The 27,077-nt window shown below is 53.9% G+C and overlaps 9 protein-coding genes across 9 annotated transcripts; 3 read left to right on the top strand and 6 right to left on the bottom strand.

Moving 5' to 3' along the window:
* Positions 1 to 1,022: 1,022 nt before the first annotated feature.
* PG985_010937 (uncharacterized protein) lies at positions 1,023 to 2,897 on the top strand (the record flags this gene model as incomplete). Its single annotated transcript, XM_066830704.1, has 2 exons — positions 1,023 to 1,876; positions 1,922 to 2,897. The coding sequence occupies 2 exons, from the start codon at positions 1,023 to 1,025 to the stop codon at positions 2,895 to 2,897; spliced, it is 1,830 nt and encodes a 609-aa protein (XP_066681386.1).
* Positions 2,898 to 3,771: 874 nt separating this feature from the next.
* On the bottom strand, positions 3,772 to 5,290 carry PG985_010936 (uncharacterized protein; the record flags this gene model as incomplete). Its single annotated transcript, XM_066830703.1, has 7 exons — positions 3,772 to 4,103; positions 4,168 to 4,289; positions 4,353 to 4,369; positions 4,456 to 4,576; positions 4,628 to 4,736; positions 4,808 to 4,914; positions 5,073 to 5,290. The coding sequence occupies 7 exons, from the start codon at positions 5,288 to 5,290 to the stop codon at positions 3,772 to 3,774; spliced, it is 1,026 nt and encodes a 341-aa protein (XP_066681385.1).
* Positions 5,291 to 6,450: 1,160 nt separating this feature from the next.
* PG985_010935 (uncharacterized protein) lies at positions 6,451 to 7,551 on the bottom strand (the record flags this gene model as incomplete). Its single annotated transcript, XM_066830702.1, has 1 exon — positions 6,451 to 7,551. One exon carries the CDS (start codon positions 7,549 to 7,551, stop codon positions 6,451 to 6,453), a length of 1,101 nt encoding a protein of 366 aa, XP_066681384.1.
* Positions 7,552 to 8,424: 873 nt separating this feature from the next.
* PG985_010934 (CBD9-like protein) lies at positions 8,425 to 10,092 on the bottom strand (the record flags this gene model as incomplete). The annotated part of the gene is made up of 4 exons (XM_066830701.1): positions 8,425 to 8,809; positions 8,875 to 9,062; positions 9,126 to 9,988; positions 10,053 to 10,092. 4 exons carry the CDS (start codon positions 10,090 to 10,092, stop codon positions 8,425 to 8,427), a joined length of 1,476 nt encoding a protein of 491 aa, XP_066681383.1.
* Positions 10,093 to 11,222: 1,130 nt separating this feature from the next.
* Positions 11,223 to 12,213, bottom strand: PG985_010933 (PI-PLC X domain-containing protein 1; the record flags this gene model as incomplete). The annotated part of the gene is made up of 3 exons (XM_066830700.1): positions 11,223 to 11,285; positions 11,343 to 11,638; positions 11,697 to 12,213. 3 exons carry the CDS (start codon positions 12,211 to 12,213, stop codon positions 11,223 to 11,225), a joined length of 876 nt encoding a protein of 291 aa, XP_066681382.1.
* A 1,742-nt stretch (positions 12,214 to 13,955) lies between these two features.
* Positions 13,956 to 15,775, bottom strand: PG985_010932 (MFS amine transporter; the record flags this gene model as incomplete). The annotated part of the gene is made up of 5 exons (XM_066830699.1): positions 13,956 to 14,627; positions 14,725 to 15,454; positions 15,508 to 15,567; positions 15,634 to 15,691; positions 15,748 to 15,775. 5 exons carry the CDS (start codon positions 15,773 to 15,775, stop codon positions 13,956 to 13,958), a joined length of 1,548 nt encoding a protein of 515 aa, XP_066681381.1.
* A 1,872-nt stretch (positions 15,776 to 17,647) lies between these two features.
* PG985_010931 (uncharacterized protein) lies at positions 17,648 to 19,249 on the bottom strand (the record flags this gene model as incomplete). The annotated part of the gene is made up of 2 exons (XM_066830698.1): positions 17,648 to 19,001; positions 19,077 to 19,249. The coding sequence occupies 2 exons, from the start codon at positions 19,247 to 19,249 to the stop codon at positions 17,648 to 17,650; spliced, it is 1,527 nt and encodes a 508-aa protein (XP_066681380.1).
* Positions 19,250 to 21,914: 2,665 nt separating this feature from the next.
* PG985_010930 (uncharacterized protein) lies at positions 21,915 to 23,627 on the top strand (the record flags this gene model as incomplete). Its single annotated transcript, XM_066830697.1, has 2 exons — positions 21,915 to 22,131; positions 22,216 to 23,627. The coding sequence occupies 2 exons, from the start codon at positions 21,915 to 21,917 to the stop codon at positions 23,625 to 23,627; spliced, it is 1,629 nt and encodes a 542-aa protein (XP_066681379.1).
* A 584-nt stretch (positions 23,628 to 24,211) lies between these two features.
* Positions 24,212 to 25,683, top strand: PG985_010929 (uncharacterized protein; the record flags this gene model as incomplete). The annotated part of the gene is made up of 3 exons (XM_066830696.1): positions 24,212 to 24,475; positions 24,573 to 24,755; positions 24,850 to 25,683. The coding sequence occupies 3 exons, from the start codon at positions 24,212 to 24,214 to the stop codon at positions 25,681 to 25,683; spliced, it is 1,281 nt and encodes a 426-aa protein (XP_066681378.1).
* Positions 25,684 to 27,077: the final 1,394 nt, after the last annotated feature.

Here is a 27,077-nt window from a genome sequence, read left to right as displayed (position 1 = left end):
CCTGGATGAACAGAGGTTCCCAGTTGGACACATTAGGTGCTTGCCCCAGCCATCTGAGCCTGTCCCAGGAAGCGAGGGTGTGGCCGCATGGTGCCCTCGCTCTTCGCCCAAGTGCCATCTCCTGAACGATCCACGCCCGGGAAAACCACAGTGTCGGCGGTAGAAGTTATCATATCCTTTCCAGCACGCATGCCATCTGCCACTTGGTATATTTGTGTCGATCTGCGCTATGAATTGGGGTCCATTGGCGGGTCCGTGCCATGCTTTCATCTGGCGTTCAGGAACTTACGTTGAAGCCAGTATCGACTCCAAGCTACGCAATCACATCTTCTGCTGCTTTATAAGTCTCATCCGTACGGGCGACTTGAACACTCTTCTTGTGCTTTTTCTCCTAGTCTATACAAATGGCATTGGTCTAGATCTATTGGTCGGCAAACCCGACCACAATCAACCGGGCCGAGGCGTCACGGCGATTTTTTAACACTCCCTTGTAGTTGCGGGTATGGCCATTGCAGCACCACACGATAATACAGTCGCTCAGTCTTGGCCATCTTGGCTTCTTTTCTTGGAACCATTACGGGATGCGGCACTGTCTGTCAGACATTGGCGTTGTGCTTTTCCCGAGATCATCCCCATGGAGTTCACAGCACAGAGGGATAGCAAGGCACATAGGGAAATCCAGAGGATGAAATAGGTCTCTTTCTCGCATCATAGTTTGCGTCACGAGTGGTCGGGCACTCGCTTGAGTGGACTGTTTCGGCTCCAGCTCCCCCGGATCGTCCCAATCACCCCGCACTCCACTGTAAGCACCCCGGTCTGGACCCTCGTTTAGGCTATGGTTACATCTTGGCCTTGAAGGGAACCGGGATGGAGGCCGACATGGGAATAGGTGAGGAGATGGAATAATCACGAGCCGTGAATCATCAACATCGCCTCATAATCGCTCGCAGTACAAAAGATGGAGTTATCCATCCCGACCCCCCTCTGCAACCAAGCAAAGGCGCACCACAGTTCGGCCCGTCATGACTAGACTTACCAACCTTCTCGCCACGCTTGTGGCTGCTACGCATGTTGCCGGCCAGCAGACATCCTCTATCAAGATTCCCATAGACGACGTGAAGACCCGGCCGCTGGTCCGCGATGTCTTCGGCTACTCTATTGAGCCCATCTGGGTCAACGCCTACACCGACAACCCGAAGGCGGCCAAGCTCCTGGGCGCCATCGGCGACATCACGGGCAAGCCGCCGCCGATCCGCGTGGGCGGCAACACGGCCGACCAGACCTACCAGCACGCGCGCCTGCCCAGCGGCCACGACTGGGACGCCATCCAGGGCGAGCTGTCCACCGTGCAGCAGTTCAACGTCACGTCCGCCTGGTACGGGGCCTGGGCCGACTACTTCCCTGCGGGGACGGACCTGATCTACTCGCTCAACTTCCGGGCCAACGAGTCCGGTTGGGCCAACGCCGTCGCGCAGGCCGAGGCCGTGCACACCGCGCTCGGGGAGAAACTGATCATGTTCGAGCTCGGCAACGAGATCGACCACTTCATCAACAAGGGCTGGCGCGGCGCCGACTGGGGCGTCGAGCGCTACATCGACCAGTTCCGAAACCTCACGGGGCAGATCGTCGCGTCCGACTGGTACCAGGAGATGCCCGAGACCCAACGGCCCAAGTTCCAGGCGGGCGTCTTCGCGGACCCGCCCTGGGTCCCGGACCAGCATGACGAGATCGACGACTTCTCCATCGAGAACCTGACCACCCTCGCCACCGACCGCGGCCGTGTTGGCGGCATCGTGGAGCGGGAACAGGATAAGGCCATCATCGGCAGCTACGCCATGCACCTGTACCCGCAATCGACATGCGACACAGCCCGGTGGTAAGCATGTCTCAGTCCCTTTTCGGATTTGTTTACCTGAAGAAGTAAGACTGACGACAATTCCGTAAGGCACCGCATGCGCCTAGACCTACTATCCGACCATATGGTCCTCTGGCAGAACGTATCCCAATACGCCCCTCAAGTCGCCGCCGCCGACCGCGCCGGCGCCCCGCTCATCATGGGCGAGACCAACTCGGTGAGCTGCAGCGGCCGCAGCGGCATCAGCGACACCTTCGGCGCCGCGCTCTGGACCGTCGACTACGTGCTGCTGGGCGCCTCCCTGGGACTCGAGAAGAACTACTTCCACCTCGGCGCCCAGAGCGAGTACAGCGCCTTCACGCCCGCCGGCGGCTACGAGCTCAAGAACGAGACCCTGGCCGCCGGGATCCGGCCCAACTGGTACAGCCACTACTTCGTCGCCAAGGTGGTCGCTTCGTCCGAGGACCTGGCCGCGCCGTACAGAATCGCGGCGCTGGGCGGGGATGCCAACTCGAGCTCGCTGAGCGGGTACGCCGTGTACTCGGGGGCCGCGGCGGACAAGACCAAGCCGCGCCTCGACAAGCTCGTCTTCCTCGACATGGGCGTCTGGAATGGCACCGAGGGTCTCAGCAACCCTTCGACGCTGTCGGCGACGGACGGCACCATGTTCAGCGAGGGTACCCGGCCAAACCGCACCCTGAACATCGCGACGTCGTGGTGCGCCGGCCGCAATGCCACAGTGACTCGGCTGCTCGGCCTGGGTACCAACGCCAAGAGCAACGTGACGGTCTCTGGGGTGGCGTTCGATCCCGAGTCGGGCGACATGGTGGGCGAGGAGACCAAGGAGTCAGTCAAGGTCGGGGAAGACGGCGCTGTTACGATCACCATGAGACGGGCCGAGGCAGTGTTGCTGGAGATGGAGGATGCGACGTCGTGCGGTCCATCGCCTCCGCCTACGTCTGCTGCTGTTAGCACCCACAATTCCGTTGGAAGATATGTAGCCTCCGTCTTATGTGTGACGGGACTCATGCTGCTTCTGTAATGCATCGTTTGTACCTGCTAGAACCTTTCAAACATGAGTAGTCAGGGCAAAGGGGATGACTAACACGATGTGTCTCACCGACCACTGCTCAATCGTCTCATCTCAAATTGATTTCCCTTCACGAAATTTCGTGCCTTTATAATCATCACGGGAGTGCCCATCGAAAATGAGAATTATCAAGATTTAAGAGAGGATCAATATCTCCTCTTGGCTGATCTCTCTTGGCTGATCATGTATACACCAGACATCGCTTTACATCCACTGAACAACACCATCCACCTATGCTACTTCCACATCCAGAAAAGACGAGACTTCGCCAGTCATTTGTCCAAGCCTCAGTTCATACATGTGTTAGTGATACGACATGGGAAATAGTCCGAGCGAACATATCGCAACGGCCAGCGGAGTCTACCGCTTATGGATACCCGAACCAACCACCCTGTCTCCAGCAGATAGTTGCCGCCGGGCGATTGGTGACTGTAGTCTCCGTCGTTTGCCTAAAGCGATGGTCAATCCCCATTAGGTCAGACTGATAGTCATTGCGCAGCTGCGTGGTAGAAAGGAAAAAGCCACGAAGGGGGGATGGCTTGGTACGCACCCAACTGTGACGGTGCCCGTTACGTGTGTTGTACTATACGTAACGGTCGTTAAGAAGACGGTCGAATATGGCCTGGTAATGGTCACGGTCTTGTCCGGCCCGCCGGGTCCGCCACAGACGGTGCTGGGTGCAGGTGTACTGTCGAGGGATATGTCAGTCATGGATCCTAAAGGGGTTGGAGTCGGCGAGGGTAAATCTCGGAAGTCCATGAAGAAAGAGCTGAACTGGGGCCAGCGAGTGCCGTAACAGTGTACTTACATGGTAGCCGTGTTCGTGCTAGTCGACGTCTCCGTCGTCGTCGCCGCAGGCAGCGTCGTAATGCTCGTGAGCGTGACGGTGTACGTCGTCTCGGTGACCGTGATGGTTGTCGCCGCCAGTGGGGCAAAATCCGTGGGCGCCGGCGGCTCGGGCGCCTTGGTCTGGAGCGGCGCGTCGGGCACGTCGGTGGCGTCCTGCCTGGCGTTGTTGGCGGTCGCCGGCGGCCACGGGGGCCACTTGGCCGTCGTGGTCTTGGACGTGGGGAAGTGGCAGTACGCCGACCTCGTAACGGTCACGTACACCGAGCTCGTTACGGTCTTGTCCGTTTCGGTCCTCACTACCGTTGATGTCTACATCATATGTTAGCGCTAGTATCAGACTCGACATAGCTTCTTGAATGCTAGTCTTTCTTACCCTGATAACAGTCGGCGGTGTTGGCGTGATGGTGACGGTATACGTAGGCCTGTTGCACGGCGTAGTTATAGTTTGCGGTGGCAAGATCAATGTTTGAGTAATCGTTCTGGTTGCGATGACAGCTGTGCAAGTGTTAGCTTCTGCTCTCATGCTCCCATAGTGGCATCTGAAATCGATGGGCTTACTTATAGCCTCCGGTGTGCTTGTGATGCCAATAGTTATTGTTGGTGTAGCCTGAGTGGTCCTCGGTCAGACTTGATTTGATCCCTTTTAATCTGCTGTACTCACTGTAACCACCACTGTCTCTGGCTTGCCAACAGTAAGATTGATAACTCGCTGGACGGCGATCTGGCGCCCGGACAGAATTATCCTCCACTGACCCGTCCACATCTGGGAGTATGGGATTCCGCTGGCAGCTGGTCAGCATAATCCACGCACTCTCATGGCTGTAAATACTTACCAACTCGAAGTGACCGAAGTCCCCTCGGGCGTGGTGTTGATCGGCGAACACCCATACGAGTTTTCGTTCGAGTCTCTCAGCACGGGCGTAATCGACTCTTCTGAGCAGCCTATTAAACAAGGAGCACACCAACGGTCAGCTCATTCACGATAACTTCGGTTACAGATTGACGCCACGAACCCTGGAATATGGTCGTGAAGCTGAAGTTCTCATTTGAGGATCCATCAATATTGTAGGACCCTCCGTTGGCAAAGTCCACGCCATAACTGGCGCAATCGGCAGCCACCCTGAGAGCAAGGAGAGCCGTGATCAGCCAAAGATGATGGAGTATAGTCGCTGCCATTATGATGAGACCACACGCTTAAAATTGCAAGAGTTCAGTCAAACCCGGGTTGAGAAGTACATCAAAGCGACTTTTTCTTAGGATGTCGGGAAGCATCCCTACTTGTAGACCTCGGCGTCGTTGCCGCTCACGCGGTTCAGACCGCCCATGATCGGTCTCGCTTCAAACAGGGCGAACGTGTCCAAGAATAGTAACAGGTAGCAAGCGATGATGCATGTCGTGGTGGTAGTGCAGGAGTCGCTTGAAGGCACATTCCCAATAGTTTTCGTCGTGAGTGGTGGGAGTAATATAGAGCCATATTGCGATGGGGGAGATTTCATATTGATCTGCAATTCAGCCTATGCTCAGGTCGCCTTGGGGCAGCGGAACGTTACCCAACCAGAACCTGTCGCGACCGAGTCTGGACCAGCACCGAATGTCTGATTGGAGCTATAAGATTGATGGGACGCATGGAGCTGTAATCCCAGCATGTTCAGAAGCACGAGAGCTCGTCGCTCAGAGTGGGAACACCGGAATCGTGGCCGGGCTGGAAGTGCCTTTGGCAAGACTCCGGACTAACTAGGTCTGACACCAAATGATATGATGCTAATGCTGATCGCATGAAGTCTGGATAGCACGGCTTAAGAGAGAGACTGGATTACACTTCAATAACTCGAATTGATCATGATTGCTTGGTAGGTATTGGGTCTGTGAATGATTGTTTGAAAACTGTCGAGTTAGGTGGTGAGATTTGTTAGTAAGGGGGAGGGAGTCTTGAGCAAGTTCCCCATGACTGAGCTAGCCGACATAGCGAAGACAGCGAAGACAGCCCGACGCAGCTGTAGGCTTATGCAGTGTAATTCAATGACAATTCTGAAGGATGAAGTTCCATCCACAACCAGTGCAACGCATTCCAGACCGTTCTGCTTATCCGCCAAGATGGGTAAACACCTCGCCGTCAACTGCAAGGTCGCAGGCCCGCAGGCCCGGAACTGGGCTCGGGAAGTTGGGTCGCATTCTCTCTTCTATTCTTTCACTACCCTATCTCGCGTGTCCTTATCGTAGGATTCTGGACACAATTAATGCATCGAAGTAGAACAGAGCTTCCTTTTTGGTACCGGCCTCGTTACCGAAGATGACCACATGCCCGCATCTCGGCCATCATGCACCCCTACGAGAATCGAATTGCCTGCAGCATTCGTGCTACTCGAACTTGATCACTTGAGAGTCGACTATCGCTGTGCGTTGAATAAGGCGGATATTGTTTCCCACCATTCGATTTGAAGTCGCAATGATATGTCCAAGATGAACAACATCATTGTACCACATGTCAACAAGAACCGATACAAATTGTGAACTCGTTAACCCAAGCTAGGTGCTGAATATTCCGTGCTAACTAGGAGAAGTATCTTTTTTCAGAGCCGCCGCTCTGGGCCCATCTCGTCAGCGGCGACTTGGTGAATGCTGGTATGGCCTGCATTATCCAAAAAGGCCAGCCACATCAGCCTTCCATCTCGAACACGTGGCTATGTCGACTGTCTGGCGAAGGGAAGCCATCGGTAGTCCTAGGTGATCTTGGACTGAGCGCTCCGAGCTCGCTGACGCTGGCAGCGGGCACCGTCGATTCACGCGCGGCGTCGATAGCGTCAAGTTCCGATTTGGGTGCCTCATCGGGTCTGGTCACGGTCGTTCCATCGAGCTCCGGCTTGCCTTCCCACGGGTCTTGCTCGTGATTCGCTTGCTGTAAGGCAACAGTCTCGTGCTTAGGTGCTCTCTTCTTACGACGTATGTACAGCAGGAACATTGCGAATGCCATGGATAATACCACCAACGAGGATCCCACGGCGATTCCCGCAATTGCTCCTCTGGAAAGACGGGCTCCAGAAGTATCGTCGCCATTTCCTGCTGTGTCGTTGGGGACCCCTTGGCCTCCGACTGAAGGCTCTAGACCAGTTGTCAACTGCAGTGGAAAGACCTTGTGGAAAACAGTTGCCGCGTTCTGCGGTTCCTCGCTCGTAACCTCAGCGGTCCACGTATACATGTCTGATCCCATGAGGGAATAGGCAGGGTCCCAGGTCATCCAAATTGTGGTGCTCTCTGACAGTGGGCTCTGGCACAGACGCTGTGGTGCCTCCCTGTCAGACACGCCTGCCTCGGTCGCGCAGGACCAGCCGCCCGAAGGGCAACACCAGGCCTGCGGGTAGGGAGAGCCCTGATGTGTGAGCGTCGTGGTGCAAGCCGTTGTCCACCCAGCCAGGCAAGCAGTTCCCGGATATGCCAGGGTTGATCGGGCCCTTTCATCGGCAGTCGGGTCTGAATTGAAAAGCGTCTCGACTTCATTCGGGAATATCGAGAAGTAGTTGCTGGGAAAGCACTTTTCCTGATGGATCAAGTGCGTGCCGTATTCTCCCCCAGTCTGGACACCAAGGCACTGTTGGCTCCTAAGGCCATTGAGTGATTTCGAATAGGCAAGGTAGGTGAGGAAAGGACAGTAGACCGAAATACGACAAGGATCGCCGGGGGAGTCGTACGAGAATGGCGTTACTTGGGTTGGTAATCCGTTGGACGTCGGGGTTGGAGCTTCTGTGGTCGCGACTGCCATTCTCACCTGGACTCGGGGAACACGGATAGAGCAAAAATGGATAGCAAGAGCGAAGCTCAAATATAGCTGAGTAGGTATGTAAATTATTGTGAGTGCTTACGTTTATTCCATGTCAAGCATTGGAGATATCATCCCCCATGGTGTGGGCGGTTCTGGGTTTATTGGAAACGTCAACAGATCTATCTGCACCTTCCCGTCGCTCAACGAACTCTGCAGCAAACGGCAACTATCCAGCGACGGAATAAACCGTAACATGCCCACTAACAGCTTCTATCAATGTACCTTGAATACTTCCACCTATGTGGCAGGTACGTTCAGGAAGGGGCCATTCATGGCGAAGTCAAGCGAGATGAGATGACCTAAGTTATCCAATCAATCCGCCAATTTCCTGATATATCCACTGTGTTGGTTCGCTGTATGTGATGTGATGCAGAAATAGGTGCATAGTGGTGGGTGACATCAGAGCTGGAAAATACATAACCAACACCAACCAGTTGACGAATCATATGTAAGTCGAAGAAAAGTGAGGCCTCGAGCAGCTATTAAGCAAGCGACTTAGGGCCTAGAGCTGGAATCGCTGCGTGAAATCTAATTGACTTGAAACACACAACCCGAAGATAATGATATATGAGAAGTGAGCGCCACGTTACATGGGAGATGCGGTGTTATAATAAACGTTTTTGTATCACATTAATCGTGGTGACTGTTAAACCCTAAAGCCGTACCTGACCCTCTTGAACGCCCCCAAAACCCCGCATCGAACTCGACATGCATCTTGCTGTCCGTCCGATGTATCGAATCCCTTCCATGCCATGTCACCAACGAAAAGGCTTGCGACATTATTTCCGTCCTGTATCCCCCCTTTTTAAAACGTTACACATACTCGCGCGTCGACTGCTGCGGGCCCAACGTCCTTGGACCGGTTCCAATATGAACCTGATAACCAGGTGTCGTCCCCGCAGGTATCCCCGACAGCCCAGGACCGGCCTGGCCGTGCGCCGTCTGAGGTCGCGTAATGATGGGGTTCGGCTGGTAGCTGGCCTGCTGGTACTGCTGCGTCTCCGCCGTCTGGCGCCAGGGCTCCATGTCGAAACCGCCCACCGCGCCCGCCTTGGGGTCGTCCTTGCTGCCGTGGCCGTTCAACTTCTTGGAGATGAAGTGCTTCGTGACGAGGATAAGAGCAATCACGGGGAAGACGAAGATGACGAGTCCTCCGAGGATGAGGTTCCAGTGGCTGCTCTGCGCGAGATTGAAGCCCCTGAGATGAAGTAGGTCAGCGGGTGAAATTTCATTGACTTGTGTGCGATGACAGGGGTGACTTACAAGAAACCGTTGATGACTCCCAGAACGATGATGAATCGTCCGAGCCAGACGTGGATCGGGGCCATCTTGCTCGGCTTCTGCGTCTTCTGGTACATCCGGTGGTGGAAGAAGCCCAAGGCGAACTGGCCAAGGACGAAGATGAAAATGAAAATGCCAATGACCTGGTGAGCGCTGCTAAAGTTCTTGGACTGTGAGGTGTGTATGTCAGCCAACTTGTCTCTCATACTTTCACTCCTAGACAGATGACTTACCCTATTGTAGAGCTTGCTGATATCCGCCCCCAGTCCGAACCCGATAATGACCAGCAAGCCGCCGAACCCCTGGTTGATGGCATGCCAGCGGACCCAGTTGCCGAGCCGCAGCACCAGCGTGCCGAAGGGGAACAGGCCCACGAAGACGAAGACCATGATGATGGCGTGCGCCGTGCCGGCCCGGCTCGTCTTGCCCTCGACCTGGAGCCGCTGCGTCGTGCCGACGCGGCCGGGGTTCTTGCCGTCCGGGCTCAGGACGGGCACGCCGCCGGTCCCCGTCGCCCGCACCATGTCCAGCGTGAACGTGCCGTAGCTGTAGTGCAGCTTGAGAGGAGCGTCCTTATCGTCGCTCTGGACGGCGTTCCGGCCTAGCGGGCCCGTGGCGTACAGGAAGCTCTGCTCCGTGCTCTTGACATCGAGCGTCTTGTTCTTGCCGTCGTCCTTGCCGCTGCTCTTCCAGGACCGGCAGTTGGTGCACTTCCCGTTCCACAGGAACGCCGCGGACCCGTTGACGAGCCCTGTGCCCGGCAGCGTCTGGATGTTGATGTCGGGCGTGTAGACGGGCTCGGAGTGGCCCGAGGCGAGCCGCGGCGAGACGGTCACGTTCTGTCCGTTCTCGGAGCCGTAGACGACGAGCATTAGGGCGCCGGCCATCTGGTTGGAGCCCAGGCCGATGGCGCCCCAGGCGCGCTGGGTCGGCAGCAGGATGGAGAAGTACAGGTCCGTCGCCGAGTTGTTGGGGACGTTGAGCGCGAACGCGATGTCTTGGGTATCGCTGACGAAGATGGACGACGCGACGGTGTTGTTGCTACCCTGCGGTCCTGCCACAGTTTGGGCCAGAGCGCCTATGGTATAACATACTGCTGTGGGTCGTAAAATTTAGCTTAGGAGTCCTCCCATCAAACAGCAAACGATGCTCCTACTTACACGATATCAACGCCGTATTAAGAAATTGTGTAAAGCGCATTTTGAAGAAGAGGAAGAATAAGTAGTAAGGACGATATCCTACTGTGAAAAAAGGAAGGGAAAAAAAGGAGAGAGAAGGGAGTCAAATTAATGTCCCACAGGTATTAGTTACCAGATACGCTCACTCAAACCAGGAGTAAAGCGAAATGTAGAAGAACTAATACGACTAGCAAGAAAAAAAAAATAGAAAGAGGTTCGACTCGCAATTATAGGTAGATGTCACCCACACCAGTCAGAATGCCGTGTCTAGATGAGTCTACAGCTCACTCATCTTTATATTCATCCCTCACATCACAGCACCCCCCAAAAGCAAGGGTTGCCCGCTTCTCCCCAACCGCCGAGAACGCGTTCTCCCCAGGCCTGGCGGCAATGTGCAACGCCGAGATCAGCGGCGTCCCGGAGTGCAGCAGCGCTAATTGGCCGGCCCAAAATACCACCTGGACGCTGATTGGCCGCTGGCGTGAGCAACCGCCGGACCCCTGCTCGCTTGCCCCAGCAAAACTTCCATGCAATGATGACAGCAGCGAGATCGATTGGTTGTGCGCAATCATTCACTTCGCTAAAGATAAATTTAGCCAGCAGCGGATTGACCATCCGGCAAACCCATCCGATGCTGAAGATTGGAGCGGCATCTGCTTCACAGTCGGCTTCGATTGGCGGCCGCTAGTTTCAACACCATACATGCGCGTGTGGGGGAAATGCGCTGCTTCTGTTGACTGACGATAGCCGCTGCAGATAATGGGGCTTTGAAGAAACGGATGTTCTGTTCCACAGCGGCATCTGCCGACTGAAATCCGTTGATGTAAACTTTGGGTCGGAGTAGGATTGGGGTTTGAATATCTTGCCAGGGACAAGACAATTCGCGATAGCATAGATATTTCATCGAATGTATGAAGCTGCTGACTGGCAATTGGGTTGCTAGATTAGTATCACCACGACTGAATATCTGACCCACAAAATGGATGTCAGCCACCAGCAAGAGTTGAACGAATTGGCTCAATACATCATGTAGATACACGTTTCATTAGGTCATTAATATATAAAGAAAAGAGTCCAGCAACATTGGCCCATCCGAGATTGCTCAACCTGTCCTGTGCCTTCTTCGCATCCCCTATACAACAGGAAGTCGCCCTATCCGAGGTTGTTCAGATCGTCCTGTGCCTTCATCGCATCCCCCATACTAACCCAGTCAAGCTGCAGCATGTCAGTCGATGCCCGGTCAAAAAGGGAAAAAAAGAGGGTGGTACTTACGAGGACCACATTCGGAGTACGCTTGTACTGGCTGTAACACAGGTCTGTCTGCGCGAGGATCGATGCTACCGAATTGGTCGTACCGGCATCGTCCCTGTTAGGGACCAGAACGCCTGGCAAGACCTCGATGTCAAGGTAGTGGTTGACGATATACATGCGCCCATCAGGCGATGCATCCTTCGGGCGATCCAGTGTGCATTGCGGGAAATTCTTGTCCGTCGTGTCGAAAGGTGTCTCAAAGTAGTACTTGAACTCGTCTAGGATCCACGGCACCTTGGAGGTGTCGGCGTGGTAGTCTGTCTCGCTATTAGCATCTACCTTCGTGACTCGGCCAAACTGGAATGGGGGACTTACCCATGAACACAACCAACCGTTGCTTGTTTGAAACCATGGTCCCCAACGTAGGCCATTCGTCCATGGTCAGCTCCTCGCCGGGCGTGTAAGCGTAGGTGTCTAGGCCGGCCGTCTTGAATGCGTCGGCAAACTTGTTGACATCAATCGCATCTTGATTGGTAAGGAGTAAAGTGACAACTTCGTTGGGGTTGTCATCCATCCAGGCCTTGACATCGCTCAAGTAGTTTTGGAGCGGGCCAGCATCCAGCAGCAAACACAGCGTATGGCATAGTTCGATAGCGTTGTCCTTTTTGTGAGTCTGGGCCGTGAGATAGCGGATGCCGCCGCTTAGTTGGTCAGTGACAGATTTCAACTGGTTGTCCGCAGGCGAAATGCCGACAAACGAGGAATCGTGTGCACCGACGAACGTCACGTTGCTGTACTTCCGATCACAGAGTTCGGTGTGGCCGTTGCAGTCGAGAGCCAGGGAACCTGAGGCAAAGGCCAATGCCAATGCCAAGGCAGCAAAAGCGCGCATCGTGTAGACTCAATTTCGAGTAGGTGATCAAGGGTCTGGTTCTAAGCTGGGACCTGTGTAGTTAGAAAAGAAAAGAGGCAACCTGGACTTCAGGATGGTAGAGCGCGGGCGGATATTATATAGTTGCAGGATCTCTGTCACCGGAGACAGGCGTTGTTGACTTTGGTGGTCGCACACCATCAAACCATGTGTATAGCTTTTCGGAGATGCATATCTTCTCATCCTGACAAAGTGCCGAGTCCAGCTGGCTCCAGTCATTATTTGACATTACCGCGCGCGCATGAACAAACCAGGCGATCAATAGGCCAGTGGTTGATATTGGAACCAGGAGCATGGTTCCGATGGCGCACGAGTAAACGTGAATGGGGCTACTGGATGAGACGGGGTCTTGCCCGTTAGCACCCAACAAGGGGGTGGCGGCGCACCTACATACTGATAGCCATCGGATGCCTCACTCCATTGGAGTAGGCCGTTATGCCCACGGTTATGGGCGGGCGTGGCTGTCTTCCTTATACCTATTGGTTCGTGAAAAGACTGGATGAATTCCAGTCAGCCAGGAACATTAGGTGCATATGTATGTAGAATGATCCATGCGCTGAGGGAGCGTCTGTTCCTGAAGATGACCAGCGTACCCCACTTCAGAAAAACTACTGTGAACGACGACCAAAGGAACGGCTTCGTTAATAAAGAAGGAAAAGGAAAACCATAGGCGTAGGTAAACTTATGAACCGTGGGAAACCAGGCTGGATGGCGCAAGTTTGTATTATCTCCCTGGATCGTCGAGGTCGTATTGTTTGTTAAGGTTCAGGTAGATCCGTCCTTTTTGGGCGCCACCTGGTGCTGTGTGCACATCTTGAATTTAAGCATCATTCTGTATGATTAGAAGCCGCGATCGTCCTAAGTCTATATCTGCTTGGAGAACAAGCGGTAGGAGCTAGGCACTCAACCTTCCTCATCTGCCGTATTGAAGTTGAAGGTTAGGTATTGCCTGTCCTCTATGCTCCTGCTGCAGACGCCAACGGCAAGCTTTGTCGTTTTTTCTTGCGGATACGGGTTGATGATGAGTTGGTCGGTGGCGACAGAAACACTTCTGCGGCAGCATCGAAAAAGAGCAATTCGTTTGTTTCGCGTGTGCAAGCTTTCGGACTGAAACGGTGCACGCTGACCACTCAGCTGCCGTGGTTGCCCAAATGCCGCCTGCCTTCCCTGCCGTCCCCCTGTAGGTTAGCAGTTAGTGCGGGTAGTGGAGGATGTGCGCCACAAAAGAAGATCTACCCGACTGACCCCCCATCCTTGTGCACTTGGTAGCGGCGCCCTAATCCCCTGACTAGGTGTAAGTGAACTTAATCGTCACATGCGCCTCCGGGAGGTCATAGAGAGCAATGCGTGCCATTCTCTAACTGGCTGCATTCATTCAAGATGTAGGATATGTCAAATAATGGGATACGACAAGATTACAAGTATTCTATTTCGAATTTGATAGTGTCGTTTCGCCACCTGTGACGTATTGATGCCCATTCGCCCAATGCTCTAACTCGAGGGAGGGTTACATGGAATGGCGTGCATATTCAATTCAATTATTATACTGCCATTTCTTATACCACCCTTCTTGGATAGTTGCGCCACTCAGCTGCATGCAGTTCGGTTATTCGAATGCCACACCATACGTCGAAGAAATAATCTGTCAAACTCCATGGCGGTTCTAGATATGTATCCCAAGATCGAAATGCCTTTCGAAGGACCTAAGCCGCCTCCCGCGGGAAGAGGTCCCCATTCCTCCGCCAGCCCAGCCCGATCCCCAGCGCGGCAAGCCAGGACAGGCCCGCCAGGAATCCGCATAGACGCAGCCATTCGGCGTCGGACCCGAAGCCGAGCAGATCCGCCGCCAGCGGCCCCAGGAACATGCCCAGCGCCCACGCGGTACTGTTGCCGGCCAAGAGGACCCCGCTCGTGAGCCAACTAAGCCCCCAGCCGAGCGGCTTTGGGCGGTCACCACCTCCAAAACCACCCTCCTCCTCCTCGTCACGGGCGCGAGCAGCAGCAGCAGCAAGCCGCGCCAAGAGCTCATCACCCTTCTGCGCGAACGCCGACTGGGCTGTCATGTGCGCCGTGGTCGACACCGCGACACCGACGCCTATGAGGAACACGGCGGCCACGAACAGCACCTCCGTCGCCACCCGGAAGCTACTGGAACTGGTAGAGGTCAGCGGCCTGAGGAGGGGGAGAATCCCCAGTGCAGCGAGCAAGGCGCCAGCCATTGTGAAGGCGTAGAGGCTCAGGCGCTGGGGGCCATGCCGCGTCGTGAAACGCCCAACCCAGGGGCCGAGGACGGCGGGCGACAGGAGCGCGAATATCACAACGCCGCCCAGGGCGGAGTTCCACGCGAAACGATGGAATACGTAGAGTGGAATTGTCTGGATTTCTCCCACCAAGCGGTTGGGTATTCGTCAGTAAATCAGTCGAGGTTATCGTCGCTTTTTCAGGGGCTTGAGGAAAGCATATAGCACTTACGGCTTCCAAGGCGCAGCGCACGATCCCCGTCACCGTGGTGAACGCAACGCTGATCACCGCATTCCATCGGATGTCCTTCAACGTCGCCACGCTTCCTGCCCCGTCTTCGTCGTAGTCGATGAAGGCAGAGCCTTCCGTCGTAATCTTGGCCGAACCCATGTTCTCCAGGGCCACCGCAGTTTCGGTTTCGCTCTCGCTCTGGTTCTGGGTAGAGGAAAGCGCCTCATCATGCGACCATCGACCGTCTTCATCGGGAATAGCCTCGTACTGGCTGGTATCGCTACCTTGGGGCCGCGGTATCTTCGGCTCGCGGATAAGTAACCGCAATGCCATGTCGACGACAATGACTCCCTCGGCCACCCCAAAGACCGCCCAGTGGCCAACATGTTCGTAGAGCGAGCCGCCGATGATCGGGCCCATCAGCTCTCCCATCGTCGTCGCCAGCGTCATATACCCCATATAAGTCCCAAGGCTGTCTGGTTCGATACGAGATATGAGAAACGCCAAACCCGATACGTACAGGAACGCGCCTGAAGCGCCCTGCAGCGCCCGCGCGACCAGTATGTAGCTTGGCGCTGGTCCCAGGAAGAAGAACAGTGTCGAGGCGAGCAGCACAGCATTCCCGAGCATGAACAGACGACTCTTGTGCGTGCAGCGGTCGGTTAAGTAAGCAGCGATCCCTTTCCCAAGCAACCAGTCAGCTATAGATACCTGGTCGGGGGGACGCAAGCTGGGTTTGTTCTTTGGGACACTAGCACGCGCCGATCAAAGCATGAAACGTACAAGTGAAAATTAACGATGCTATCCCATACATCGCCAGCGCCAGGGACGTCCATCGTTCGACTGTATGCGACTCAGTAAGTCTCCATTGCTGTGGCATATCGAGCTGCGCTCAAGATTCAGCCTTACCTTCGACTGCTGAAACAGTGAGTCGGTCCCCGAAGAGCTCGGGCAAGAACGGCACTATCTGTGTCACGTCAGGATGCTGGAAACAGCAGTTGTATAGACATCGTGGCAACGTACGAGGGTGTAGATTGCACCATCCTGCCATAGTCCGTCAGTTTGGGTCGACTAGCAACCAGCCCCAGGGCTGGATGTGAGAGTGGTACTTGCAGTAAACAACGCGAATCCTACGCTGGTCGCCACCAGGTATCGTGAAGTCCCAGCCATTGCTCCGAGTTGACCTTCGACTTTGGTCAAGTTTTATCCTGGTATCGTGCTTGGTGGTGTATTTACAGTAGAATTGGTCAAGTTGCCCATATCATAGTGCTTGATCTCAAGCCAACAAGACGAAGAATTGCCAATATATAGATCCGTTGATGTTCTATTACAGGAATGATCTAATGTTTGCTCAAGACTCGGGACCCGACCCACTGCCACTGGCATTTTTAGATCCTTCATGCTTCTGGGCACATTTCAGGAAGCTTCCGACAGTGGCCTGTCTGTTACATTCTTTTTTTGTTATGAGCAAACAAAGATGACCAACCAGTAAGCCCCATACACAGCGCTTTGGCTTGCGCGTCGTAATCTTCTGCCATATGGTTGCGAACGAATTATATGTATGAATGCACAACGGGTCTATTTTGCGAGAGAGCCGATCAAATATACTCGGACCTGGTATGGGTGATGACTTCGACGAAGTCCCAGAGCATTAGTGATGAGTTGTGACTGAGGAATGATTCAATTCGGTTATCTAGCACCGCGTTGGATATGTAGGTACAGAGAAGTCTCGCGAAGAAGCATTAGTATTGGCGCCTGGGCTCATTCCTCTCCTGCAGAAGCTGGTTTGCCAATAATTCCATATATGGATGATTGCTAGCTTGTTTGCCGTGCGAAGCTCTTTTGGTGTGTTGCAGTATGCGTCTACTAATGCGTAGATGGTTGTATTGGGGTCCGACAAAAGCAGGGTTATGTCACACCACACACACTGGCGCAATCACAAGTACATATTGCACTTGAAGAAGGTGTTGGTCACAACACTCGGGTAGTATGCGATCGCCGTATATTCCATTCCATCTTAAATTGGAAGATGGTGGGGAACTGGGCGAGGGCGATATTTGTAAAATCCCCAGACATATCGTCGTAGGTGAGATCTACCTCGTCCTGGTCGTCATGCTCTGTTGTAGGATGCATGGTTCGCATGATATAGTCAATATTCGTTTTGTGTGATCAATCGCATTTCAGTCGCAACTCGAGACGGATCAATTCCTCTGCCGCTTCTACGCCTGGACCTCAATGTGCGTTCAAACGTTGTGACACACGTGTGAATGGAGGAACAGTGTTTTGTTACCATATGACCACAAGACCTGAACATGATCTCAGCGACGTTTGCACAGTGTCCCAACATCCATGAGTGGGTTGCAGGTCAAAAGAGTGCTATTTTCGCATATTCGCCACGTCTCAAGCAAACAGGGCTTCATCATCCTCTTGACTTTCCATGCAGCCCTCATCCGAATAATGGAGCGGCAAAAATGCATGAAGCAACACCAGAAATGGATGTGCGGCCTGCACCTTCTGCTGCACCTCCATCGCTTGGTCTAATTTTGATTGTGGTGTCCAATGAAAGATAGTTGCCAGCGTGTAAAAGCGTCGGCTTCATGGCGTAGTCCCTGCTCGATTGGGTAGACTACCAAATTGATGCCATTTTAAACCACAAGACTAGTAACTTTCGTCTAGGAAGGGGGCCCGGAGAAATGGTCGCTGATAATGATTTGATGGTCGTTGAGGCAGTGGAAACAGCGGTTCGCAACAAGCGGGACCTTGCGGTACTGGGGTGGCGACCACCATCAGCAAGACATACTGATGTTCTTGACACCCTAGAGTTGAAGGCCTGATTGCGGTTCTTTCAATGAGAGTAGAAGGTTGGCCTGGGCATCTCTGCTTAAGATTTCGAAACCAGTCACACAGCTTTGGAACAGCCGTTTCATCCCAATGGTCTTTCTTCTGTACCTTCTTGCTTGAAACTTCGTGCCAGATCCCAGGAGTCATTGTACTCCTCCTCGACCTTCACGAGCAGCCTGGTGTCGTTGGAAGCTGAAAAGCCCTCGAGCTTGAGCGTGTTCTCCTTCAGCCAGTATAACGCGCTAGTGGTCGTCGAGTGGCTGAGGCCAGCGGTCGCCTTGACGAGTCCGTAATACTGCAGGAAGTAAGGCTGCGCGTCCCTGTACCGTTGCAGGCCGTAAAAGGTCTTCCCCTTCGCCATCAGCCAGACCGAGTACAGAACGTCATACTTATGGACGGTTTGCGGGTCGGACTCCCACCATGCTCCGATTTCTTGCAATAGTTGGTCCGCCTCGAAGAATCGGGAGTTATCCGAAAGGAAGAAGACCAGCTGCATTTGGACCGCTCGGAAGTCTGGCGCCAAGGCTTCCATTTCCAGAGCAGAGGAGGCGTTGAGCATGTCATTACTCATCTTCCTGAGTGTCTTCTCGAAGATGGCTTCTACCTCGGGTAGAGGGAAGGCGCCCTGTTTATGGAGGAGGCGCGAGTGGTTGCATTGCAGATACATCACGATCCAACTAGATTGCTTCAAGCACGTCAAAGCACAATCGAAGTATGCCTTGGACACAGTGCTGGCCGCCAGTCGCGCCTCGTCCGGGTCCATGTCGTTGTATTTTAGCCAAAACCTCGTCAAGGGGTGTGTTCTGCCATTCTTGATGGTGTTTAAGCCAAGGAGGAACCGGCTGAAAACCTTGGCGAGCTCCGGCCCGACGGCCAGCAACTTGAAGAAAGCTACATGAGCCACGGCTAAGCTTTCAGGACTGTCTTGGCTCAAGGTTGATACGCACAGGTCGAAGCAGCAATGTAGATTCTGGAAGTTCGCAGCGGAGTCGCGGTCTTGTGCCAAATTGTCGGCTGCAATCCATAGCCTCTGCAGCCACGTGCATGGCTGTGAGCCCCAGTTGTAAGGCGTCATGCTATTGGAAGCGAAGGTGAAAGCTGGTGATTGAAATGCTGTGGTTGAATAGTCTGATATAGCCCGTAGAGCCGCTTCGGTCGGTCGATGTATGTTGGGAGAGCCGATGGAGCTTGCCGCTGGGGACAGCGATACCGAACGAACCACACTCCAATCATCAACACCATCATCAGAGCCTGAAGACGACTTGGCAACGCGGAGATTTTCTTTCAGCATCTTGGAGCCGATCTTGCGGCCACGGATTTCGAGCGGCACAGTGACCTCGCCGTGCTTTGCCTGGCGAATGATTTCTCTCGTTTCGCTGACTTTGAGGTTCTTTTTGAGGCCCCATTCCCGGGTACGCGCCTTGTACATCTTCGGCCTGTTTGGGTAAGTAAACAAGGGCCCTGGTTCGGGTATGACCCATCGGGGAGTACGTGGCTCGGCCTTGACTTACGTTGCATTGAACCCATGATCTCGACTCATGATCTCGACCACCTCCCTTAACGGACGGTTTTCGTCCCAAAACAGACGGGTGATAGTTTCTCTGTGCGACTCCCATTCTTGCGCGCTGGCCCAGGCCTTTTGGCTCAGTGATGGTGGCTTGTTCTTGCTGTCGCTCGCTGCCATGATGCACTCCTTCGTATGTAACACGTTCGGCGCCAGAAAGATCAACGCTGCCGCCTGGTCGAATAAAGTAGCGATTTCCGGCCTGGGTTTCCGGGCAAGCGAAAACCAAAAACGATCAATGTGCAGTTGCGGATCTCTCAAGATTGTTAGTGCTTGCGTTGTTGTCTTTGCGACGATGATGCCTTGAATGAATCATAGTAGGCATCGGCGCTGGCGTAAAAGACCAAGCAGCCGCAGATCGATAGGAAAGGGTATGAATATTCGTCACTCGAAGCCAGACGTTTCCAAGAGTGTGGCTTCAATCGATTCGGATCCGGAGTCTTCCTCGTCTGCACAGTCCTCGCAGCACTCAATGCAACCTCCAGACACGCTCGGCAGGCTTCCGGGTCACCAGGATACCGTGGGGGTCCAAGAGTCAAACAATAGCTGTTAGAAACCGATTGCGATGATTTGTTTCTTCCACAAAATGGAAACTGAATCGAGGTTGTGTCGTTTTGTTGGCTTGGTCGAAGGGGCACGCAGTCGACCTCTGGAGAAGTCGGTGTGGCTCGTGGCTTCCCAAATATCTCTTTCGAATCCTACATTAAACCCAAGGCGGTTTTGGGCTCAGTGCAGACCCCTGCAACCCTCAGGGACCACCCATGCCCTGCCCACATCCCCAACCCTACTGTCGACTCCGGTCGACCTGCAGCCCTCTCTCCTCTCTCATGTGCCATTATTGTCTCGGGTAGTTGGGTGGGTTACCCTCCAGACTCTGGAGGCCATCAGTGAGATACTTATTGTGTCCAGCTGTCTCTAGCCTCTTGTATATGTCTGCACTTATTGCCAATCTTTAGTCATGTAGTTCAGCTGATTTACATGTTCAGTCCGATTTGCTGCCATCGGGCTATAGAATATATGGGTTAGCACTCCTTGACATATGTGTAATCAGGTCCTTACTATAGATCAGCCTCGTTTTGCGGCATGTCGAGCAAACCGCACACAGTCGTTCCTTTTTACTGTGATGGCGACTGGCCACCTGCTGGCATACTACCTCTAAGTTGACACGCCACAGCCAGTACCCTTGTGCAATTGCTTTGATAATTTCCGAATAGCGCGCCACAGTCACCGTGTGACCTCGCTCGGCCAATACGGGACAGCAGGCCCCTGAAAAAATTGTCCATCTCTTGCAGCAAACAATATGCTCGGCGGTATCTTCTACAAGGATAATGGCCTTTCTTGAATGAACTTTAGTTTGGACCTAAGACAAGTAAGCCTGGTCGACGACTCTGGCCAGAGGCATCGAGACCCTTCGATGGAACATAATGTGAGAAGTTGACACTGTGGCTGTTCTTCCCTATTCGACATGAGATGAGGAACAGTTGCGATGTAGCACCAGGTGCTACGAATCCTTCTAGAAGGAATTGGCCGAAGTTCAGAACACTGCTAAGGTTCGACTCGGCAGAAGTCCACGCTCAAGTCATGCCAAAATTCACGCCATCACAGCTACTTGGGTCAGAATCCTGCATTTATTGCCAAGTGGTAGTTTCCCAGTCAAAAGCAAGCCTAGATATGGCATTCCTCACGATATCCTAGACTATATCACAACCAGACCATGACCATGGCAGTTGAAGACCCTAACTCTTACACGGAAGCCCATATGCACCTACGTATCTCTCGCATACGGGAAAAATAAAGTATGTAACCAACCGATTCATCACTGATTACCGTATCGTTGGTTATCGTCGCCAACCCTACACAAGAATAAGGTCAAATAAAGGACACTCTCGGGCCTTGTTCACTTTGCCTGATGGATGGTGATTCCAGGTCCAAATGAGAGCCAAAACCTACTCCAACTGCCCTCCAATCATGAATGACAGGATGGTGATTGCTTCCTTGGCCCGGCGACCGATTTCCAAAGGTTGGTGCGGGGTAATCACCCCTACTCAAGGGAAGAGCACGTCGCAATATCATTGCAGTGCCAAAATTGCTAGAGATAAGAGATCTCTACATGTACCAGTAAATTCTGAAATTCAGATTTATCTACAAACAACGAGGTCCTTGATAGACTTCCACCGTCTGCAACACATGTGTACATGTATTGTGCTGACTGGACAGTTGACCAGTCTCCATCTCAAAGAAGCTATGGCCAGCGTAACTGCCGGCGGGGCAGTTTGGTGATGTCACTAGCCCGTCACTTGCGGGAGCTATCTGTGAAGCCTGACCACTAAGAAGCTTCAGATTACGCGTAGATGTTGGTGGCCGGTTCAATTACGACATGCAAAAACAGCTGTTTTACTGGACAGCTGCAGTACCTACAGGCACAGCCATGCACCTTCAATGCATGTAAACAACGAACTCTACAGCCCAAGTGCTCTCTACATACATGTACCTATCAACTCACCGCGCTGTCAAAGAGAAACAAACGGCCATTCCCGGCGTATTAGGCTAACCATCGCTGTAATCGCATGATTGACTGATTCGAAGAGCGGAGAAGCTGTCCTTCCCACCAATACCTCGCTGACTCTCTCCCATCTACTCACCCATTCGCTTCTTCCCCTCCACCTTCATGAATTCTGCAAGATCACTGCTCTTGCGGCCAGTAATTGCGCGAGCCACTGTAAAGCCCATCAACTTCTTCGTTGCCCAAAAACGTAATCCCATTGTCTCATTCCAGTTCCGAGCCATGTCCGAATTCAAACTGAAGGACATCTCCTCGCTGTCCCTCCAGCCCGGAGAGAAGCAGGAGGTGGAAGTAGAAGGCATCGAGGGAGGAAAGGTGCTCCTCGCCAACGTCGGCGGCAAGATCCAGGCGCTCGGCCCCAAGTGCACTCATTACGGCGCACCCTTGGTCAAGGGTGTCATGACCAAGTCTGGTCGCATCACTTGCCCATGGCACGGAGGTAAGTTTTCTTCCATATACAATACGACCAATTGAGGAGTTTCACTCGGATCGCCGTTCTCTAACACCCAATCGCTACCTATAGCCTGCTTCAACGGCAAAACCGGCGATGTCGAGGACGCACCCGCCCTAGACTCCCTTCCGGTGTTCAAAGTCGTCGAGAAGGACGGAGCCGTCTACGTCCAAGGCGAGGAAGCCACCATCAAGGCCGGCCGACGCCAGCCCCACCTGAAGAGCACCGCTGCCGCCAAGTCCGAGAAGATCGTCGTAGTGGGTGGAGGTAGCGGAGGCCTTGGCTTGGTCCAGGGGCTTCGCGAGAAGGGGTACAGCGGAAAGATCACCATGATCACGAACGAAGGCGTGCTACCCATCGATCGAACAAAGCTTTCCAAAGCCTTGATGACCGATGTTTCCAAACTCCAATGGAGAAACGACGAGTGGTTCCAGACGGGCTCTATCGACGTTGTGCAGCAAGAAGTCACCGATGTCGATTTCGGTTCCAAGGAGGTTACCACGAAGGCTGGCGGCAAGTTCAGCTACGACAAGCTGGTCCTGGCCACCGGTGGCACCCCCAAAAACCTCCCTCTTCAAGGCTTCAAGGTGCTTAACAACATCTTCATGCTTCGGAATATTGAGCATGCCAAGGAAATCAACAATGCTATCGGCGATAAGGGCAAGAAGATCGTCATTGTCGGCAGCAGCTTCATCGGCATGGAACTCGCCAATTGCGTAGCTGCGGACAACACTGTCACTGTCATCGGAATGGAGAACACACCCCTGGAGCGTGTCCTAGGAAAAGAAGTCGGCGCCGGCCTCCAGAAAAGCCTTGAGGGCAAGGGCGTCAAATTCCACATGGGCGCCAGCGTTGACAAGGCCGAGCCATCATCCTCAGACCCTTCCAAGGTTGGCGCTGTCGTTTTGAAGGATGGAACCAAACTTGAGGCAGATCTCGTCGTTCTTGGCATTGGTGTCTCACCATCCACTGAATACCTGAGAGAAAACAAGGTTGTTGGGCTCGAGCAGGACGGCTCATTGAAGACTGATGAGCAGTACTCAGTTGTTGGCCTGAAGGATGTCTACGCAATTGGAGACATTGCATCGTTCCCTTACAAGGGCCCTGGTGGTGAGGGCAAGTACACGCGCATTGAGCATTGGAACGTCGCTCAGCAGTCCGGTCGCATTGTGGCGGGCCATATTGTCAACCCTTCTATCAAGCCGGAGTTCTTCACGCCTATCTTCTGGTCCGCTCTGGGAGCCCAGCTGCGTTACTGCGGAAACACCTCCAACGGATATGACGACCTCGTTCTGAATGGCAACCCTGCCGAGGCGAACTTTGTAGCTTACTACTGCAAGGGCGAGACGGTTGTCGCTCTGGCCAGCATGGGGCGGGACCCTGTCATGTCCCAGGCAGCCGAGCTAATGAGGCTCGACAAGATGCCATCCAAGAGCGATATCAAGGGTGGTCTGGATATTCTGAGCTTGGGATCCCCTCAGTAAAAGGGCAAATTACAACTGTTAATTTGCGACATTACTTCAGCGTAAAGACATAAGGCAACTAATTGAACCATTTGAGACGTTTAAATTGATTCCTTGTACTGCTACTATCAGGTTTTGACTAATATCTTACCGGAGTGTAAACAATGTGTACAGTACTTCGGACCTTTTGTTCCGCAACCCCTTTGTTGCAATCGCTGACGCATTATTTTCCGGGTCGTTGGAACGTCCCACGACATTGACAAATTATATGGTTGATGCACGACCATGAATGCATAAGGATTGCGACTTTTTCACTTCCATGAGGTCAGTTTGACCGTCGAAGGATTGGCCGACCCTCTTCTCCGCAGATCCACCACTCCGCAGATCGGCATGCACAGTGGGTAGTCGCCGGGTTGCAGGCATTGACTGATAACACTGAGATATGGGATAAATACGTTGACGGGCAATGCAGTGATAGGAGGCCGTTTCTATTCCATCAATCATCTTCCCCATTCTCTTCACCTGCCTATTTCTTGAACCTACGACGACTTTGGATTTCATCGACTCACACTTTCACACTACCTACATCCCAGAAAATCGAGAACATGGTTTCGAATCAAATCGCGACACCAACCGATCCTGCTGTTCTCGTCACTGGCGTCACGAAGCCCGACAGTTCAGCCATTCTCAATGTGGACGAGAGCGTGGGCAATGGGAAGGAGACAGTCACGACGGAGTGGGGGTTCCCACGATCCAAGGGGCAATCGCTGTCGTACTGGTTGCAGCAAGTGCGCGACGATGAGCTGCTCGACCACCGGACGACGGAAGAGCTGCCGGAAGCAGCCGATACCGTGATCATTGGGAGTGGTGTGAGTATTCAACATGATACCCATGTGGTGGGCCGAAACCATCACCGTATCTCCAGTAGCTTGCCGGCTAACATTTCTTTTTGGGGGTGGATTCTAGATCACAGGGACACTCGTGGCCAAGTATCATAAGCAGAACTGGCCCGACAAGAGTGTCGTGGTGGTTGAGGCCCGGGACTTTTGCTCGGGCGCTACGGGACGCAATGCGGGTCACTGCAAACCGGATCAGTGGAGAGGGTTCGGTAAATATGAGAAGCAGTTTGGGTCTGAGCAGGCTATGAAGGTATTACTTTCCATTTCCCACCACCTATCCCATGAAACCCTTTTCCTCTTATCCTTCCCACACTGGCGCTAATGGTTCATGTCCCGGCCCCAAGATCCTGCAAAACGAACAAGATACGTGGGAAGCACTGGTCGCCTACATCCGAGAACACAACGTCGACTGCGACCTCTGGGTCGGTGACACGCTCGACGTGCCCATGGACGCCGAGACGGCCTCGCTGGCCAAGGACGTCTTCGAGCGCTACCGGGCCGCGGGCGGCAAAGTTGACCACATCAAAATGACGAGCGACCCCGAAGAAGCCGCCCGGATCACCCGCCTCCAGGAAGCAAAGGCCTGCTACGCCTGGCCAGCCTCGACGCTGCAGCCGCGCAAGCTCACCGCCCACATCATGCGCGTCAACCTGGCGGCGGGCGTAAACTTGCAGACCTTCACGCCGGCGCGGAGTGTGACACCTTATGAAGACGACACGAAAGCGGAGGGTAAAGGGGAGAGATACCGCTGGACAGTCCACACCGACCGCGGCTCCATCGCGTGCACCGACGTCGTCCACGCCTCCAACGCCTATCTGCCGGCCTACGAACCCTCCCTCCGGGGCCTGATACGCCCCAAGCCGCATATGTGCAACAAAGTGATCCCGCCCCTGGCCTTCGCTGGGTCGCGCGCGCTGCGCCACTCGTACGGCGTCCTGCTGCGCGACGGCTCGCTGTTCAGCATCAACCCCCGCCACGGCGCCGACGGCGTCGTCATGTTCGGCGGGTCGAACCCGGGCCAGCGCAAGCTGGACGAAGTAGGTCGCCGCACAGCCGGCGGCGGACCGGCGGTGCGTCGACGACGGGCTCTCTTCGGTGAGGGGAAGGAGGGACGGCGACGAAGACGATGGTACGGCGGCGGCGCGGCTGGTTACGGACGAGGTGCGGAAGTTTGCTGAGGGGCAGTTTGACGGATGGCGCGAGTCTGCGAATAGGGACGGGCTGGGGCCCGGGGCTGGGTACGACTACTCGTGGAGTGGCATCATCGGCATGGCGGCCGACGGAGTGCCATTTGTGGGCGAGCTGCCTGGGCGAGCTGGGCAATGGGTATGCGCGGGTCACTGCGGCCACGGGATGGCGAGGATCTTTACGGCGGCGCCGGGGCTTGTCAAGTTGATGGCGGGCGAGGCGTGGGAGGCGATTGGATTGCCGGATGTGTACAGGATTTCGCAGGACAGGCTGGCTACGCTACGGGACCGAGTCAGCCGAGACGGGTTCAACGAATCATGAAGATGGACACGTCGGATGTGTTTGCTTGGGTTACGATCACAGAACACACAAACTTGGCGTGCGCATCGCAATAGGTAGATCCTACGAACCTACTAGTACCTAATAAATGACCATCCACACTTGCTCATGTCGTGTCGGCCCCTGCCTGTCCAGGGGGGTCAGCAACGTGCATATATTCGTAGCAAACTACCCCACCCTTGGCGAGACCGACTATGACTGCCATTCAAAATGTCTTTGGGTTGTCGTAATGACCAAATAGGCAGCCCGAGGCTCCGTTTGAACCAATCATGTTCCTCGCTGTCGTGAAATAAAGGGTGTCACGGATTCGATAAGCATCCCTTATACCTATAGTCCTTCCGATATAGTCTCCAAAGTTGCCCATGTCCAGGATAAGAAAGACTGAATGAGCAGGACGGGGACAATTCCATCTACTGTCCCTTATTCCCTCATATTCTAGCCGTCATTTGACGTGCCTCAGCGTGGCTCTATGTCCAAGAGTCAACTACCTATAGGTCCCCCGGCGGAGTCTCTCCTGGACCCATCATTTTGCCTACACGAGTAAGAATGGTGCCCCTTTCCATCCAGGAAACCCGTCGCCTACCTGGTTAATTCTGCTCCGCAAACTCCTGCTTACGAGCCGCAACTACTGCATCTGCAGCAAACATGTGGCTCTCTTTTTAGTGGAGCCTCGGTGCTTATAGAGGTTGCGAAAGAAAAGAGCGATAGTGCCGAGACCTGAGATTCTCCTCTCATTCGTGGAACCGCCACGCCATCTTGATCTACCGTCTGTAAGATGTTGGAGACAACAGGAACCCTAACCTCATAGGGCGTCATAGGGCGATAAAGGCGACCAAAGGCAATCCTCCTCATGCCGCGGCGCTTCCACATCACCTTGCATCTCTTAGAAGGAGCCATAAGGGTGGTCAGGAAGACGGCCGTGATGTAATGTGGCAGGAGTCTCCAGGAGAGGAACCTGGTAGGTCATCAAACAGCGTCCTCCTCACTTGAGGCGGTGGAGGGGTGGTACACCACGGGGCTCTATAAAGAGAGGAAGACCCTAAAG

The sequence above is a fragment of the Apiospora marii genome, assembly GCF_038362585.1.
Source record: "Apiospora marii strain CBS 49790 chromosome Unknown utg000007l_segment0_segment0, whole genome shotgun sequence".
In the NCBI taxonomy this organism is placed as follows: Eukaryota; Fungi; Ascomycota; class Sordariomycetes; order Amphisphaeriales; family Apiosporaceae; genus Apiospora; species Apiospora marii.
This window is presented reverse-complemented; position numbering and strand designations above follow the sequence as displayed.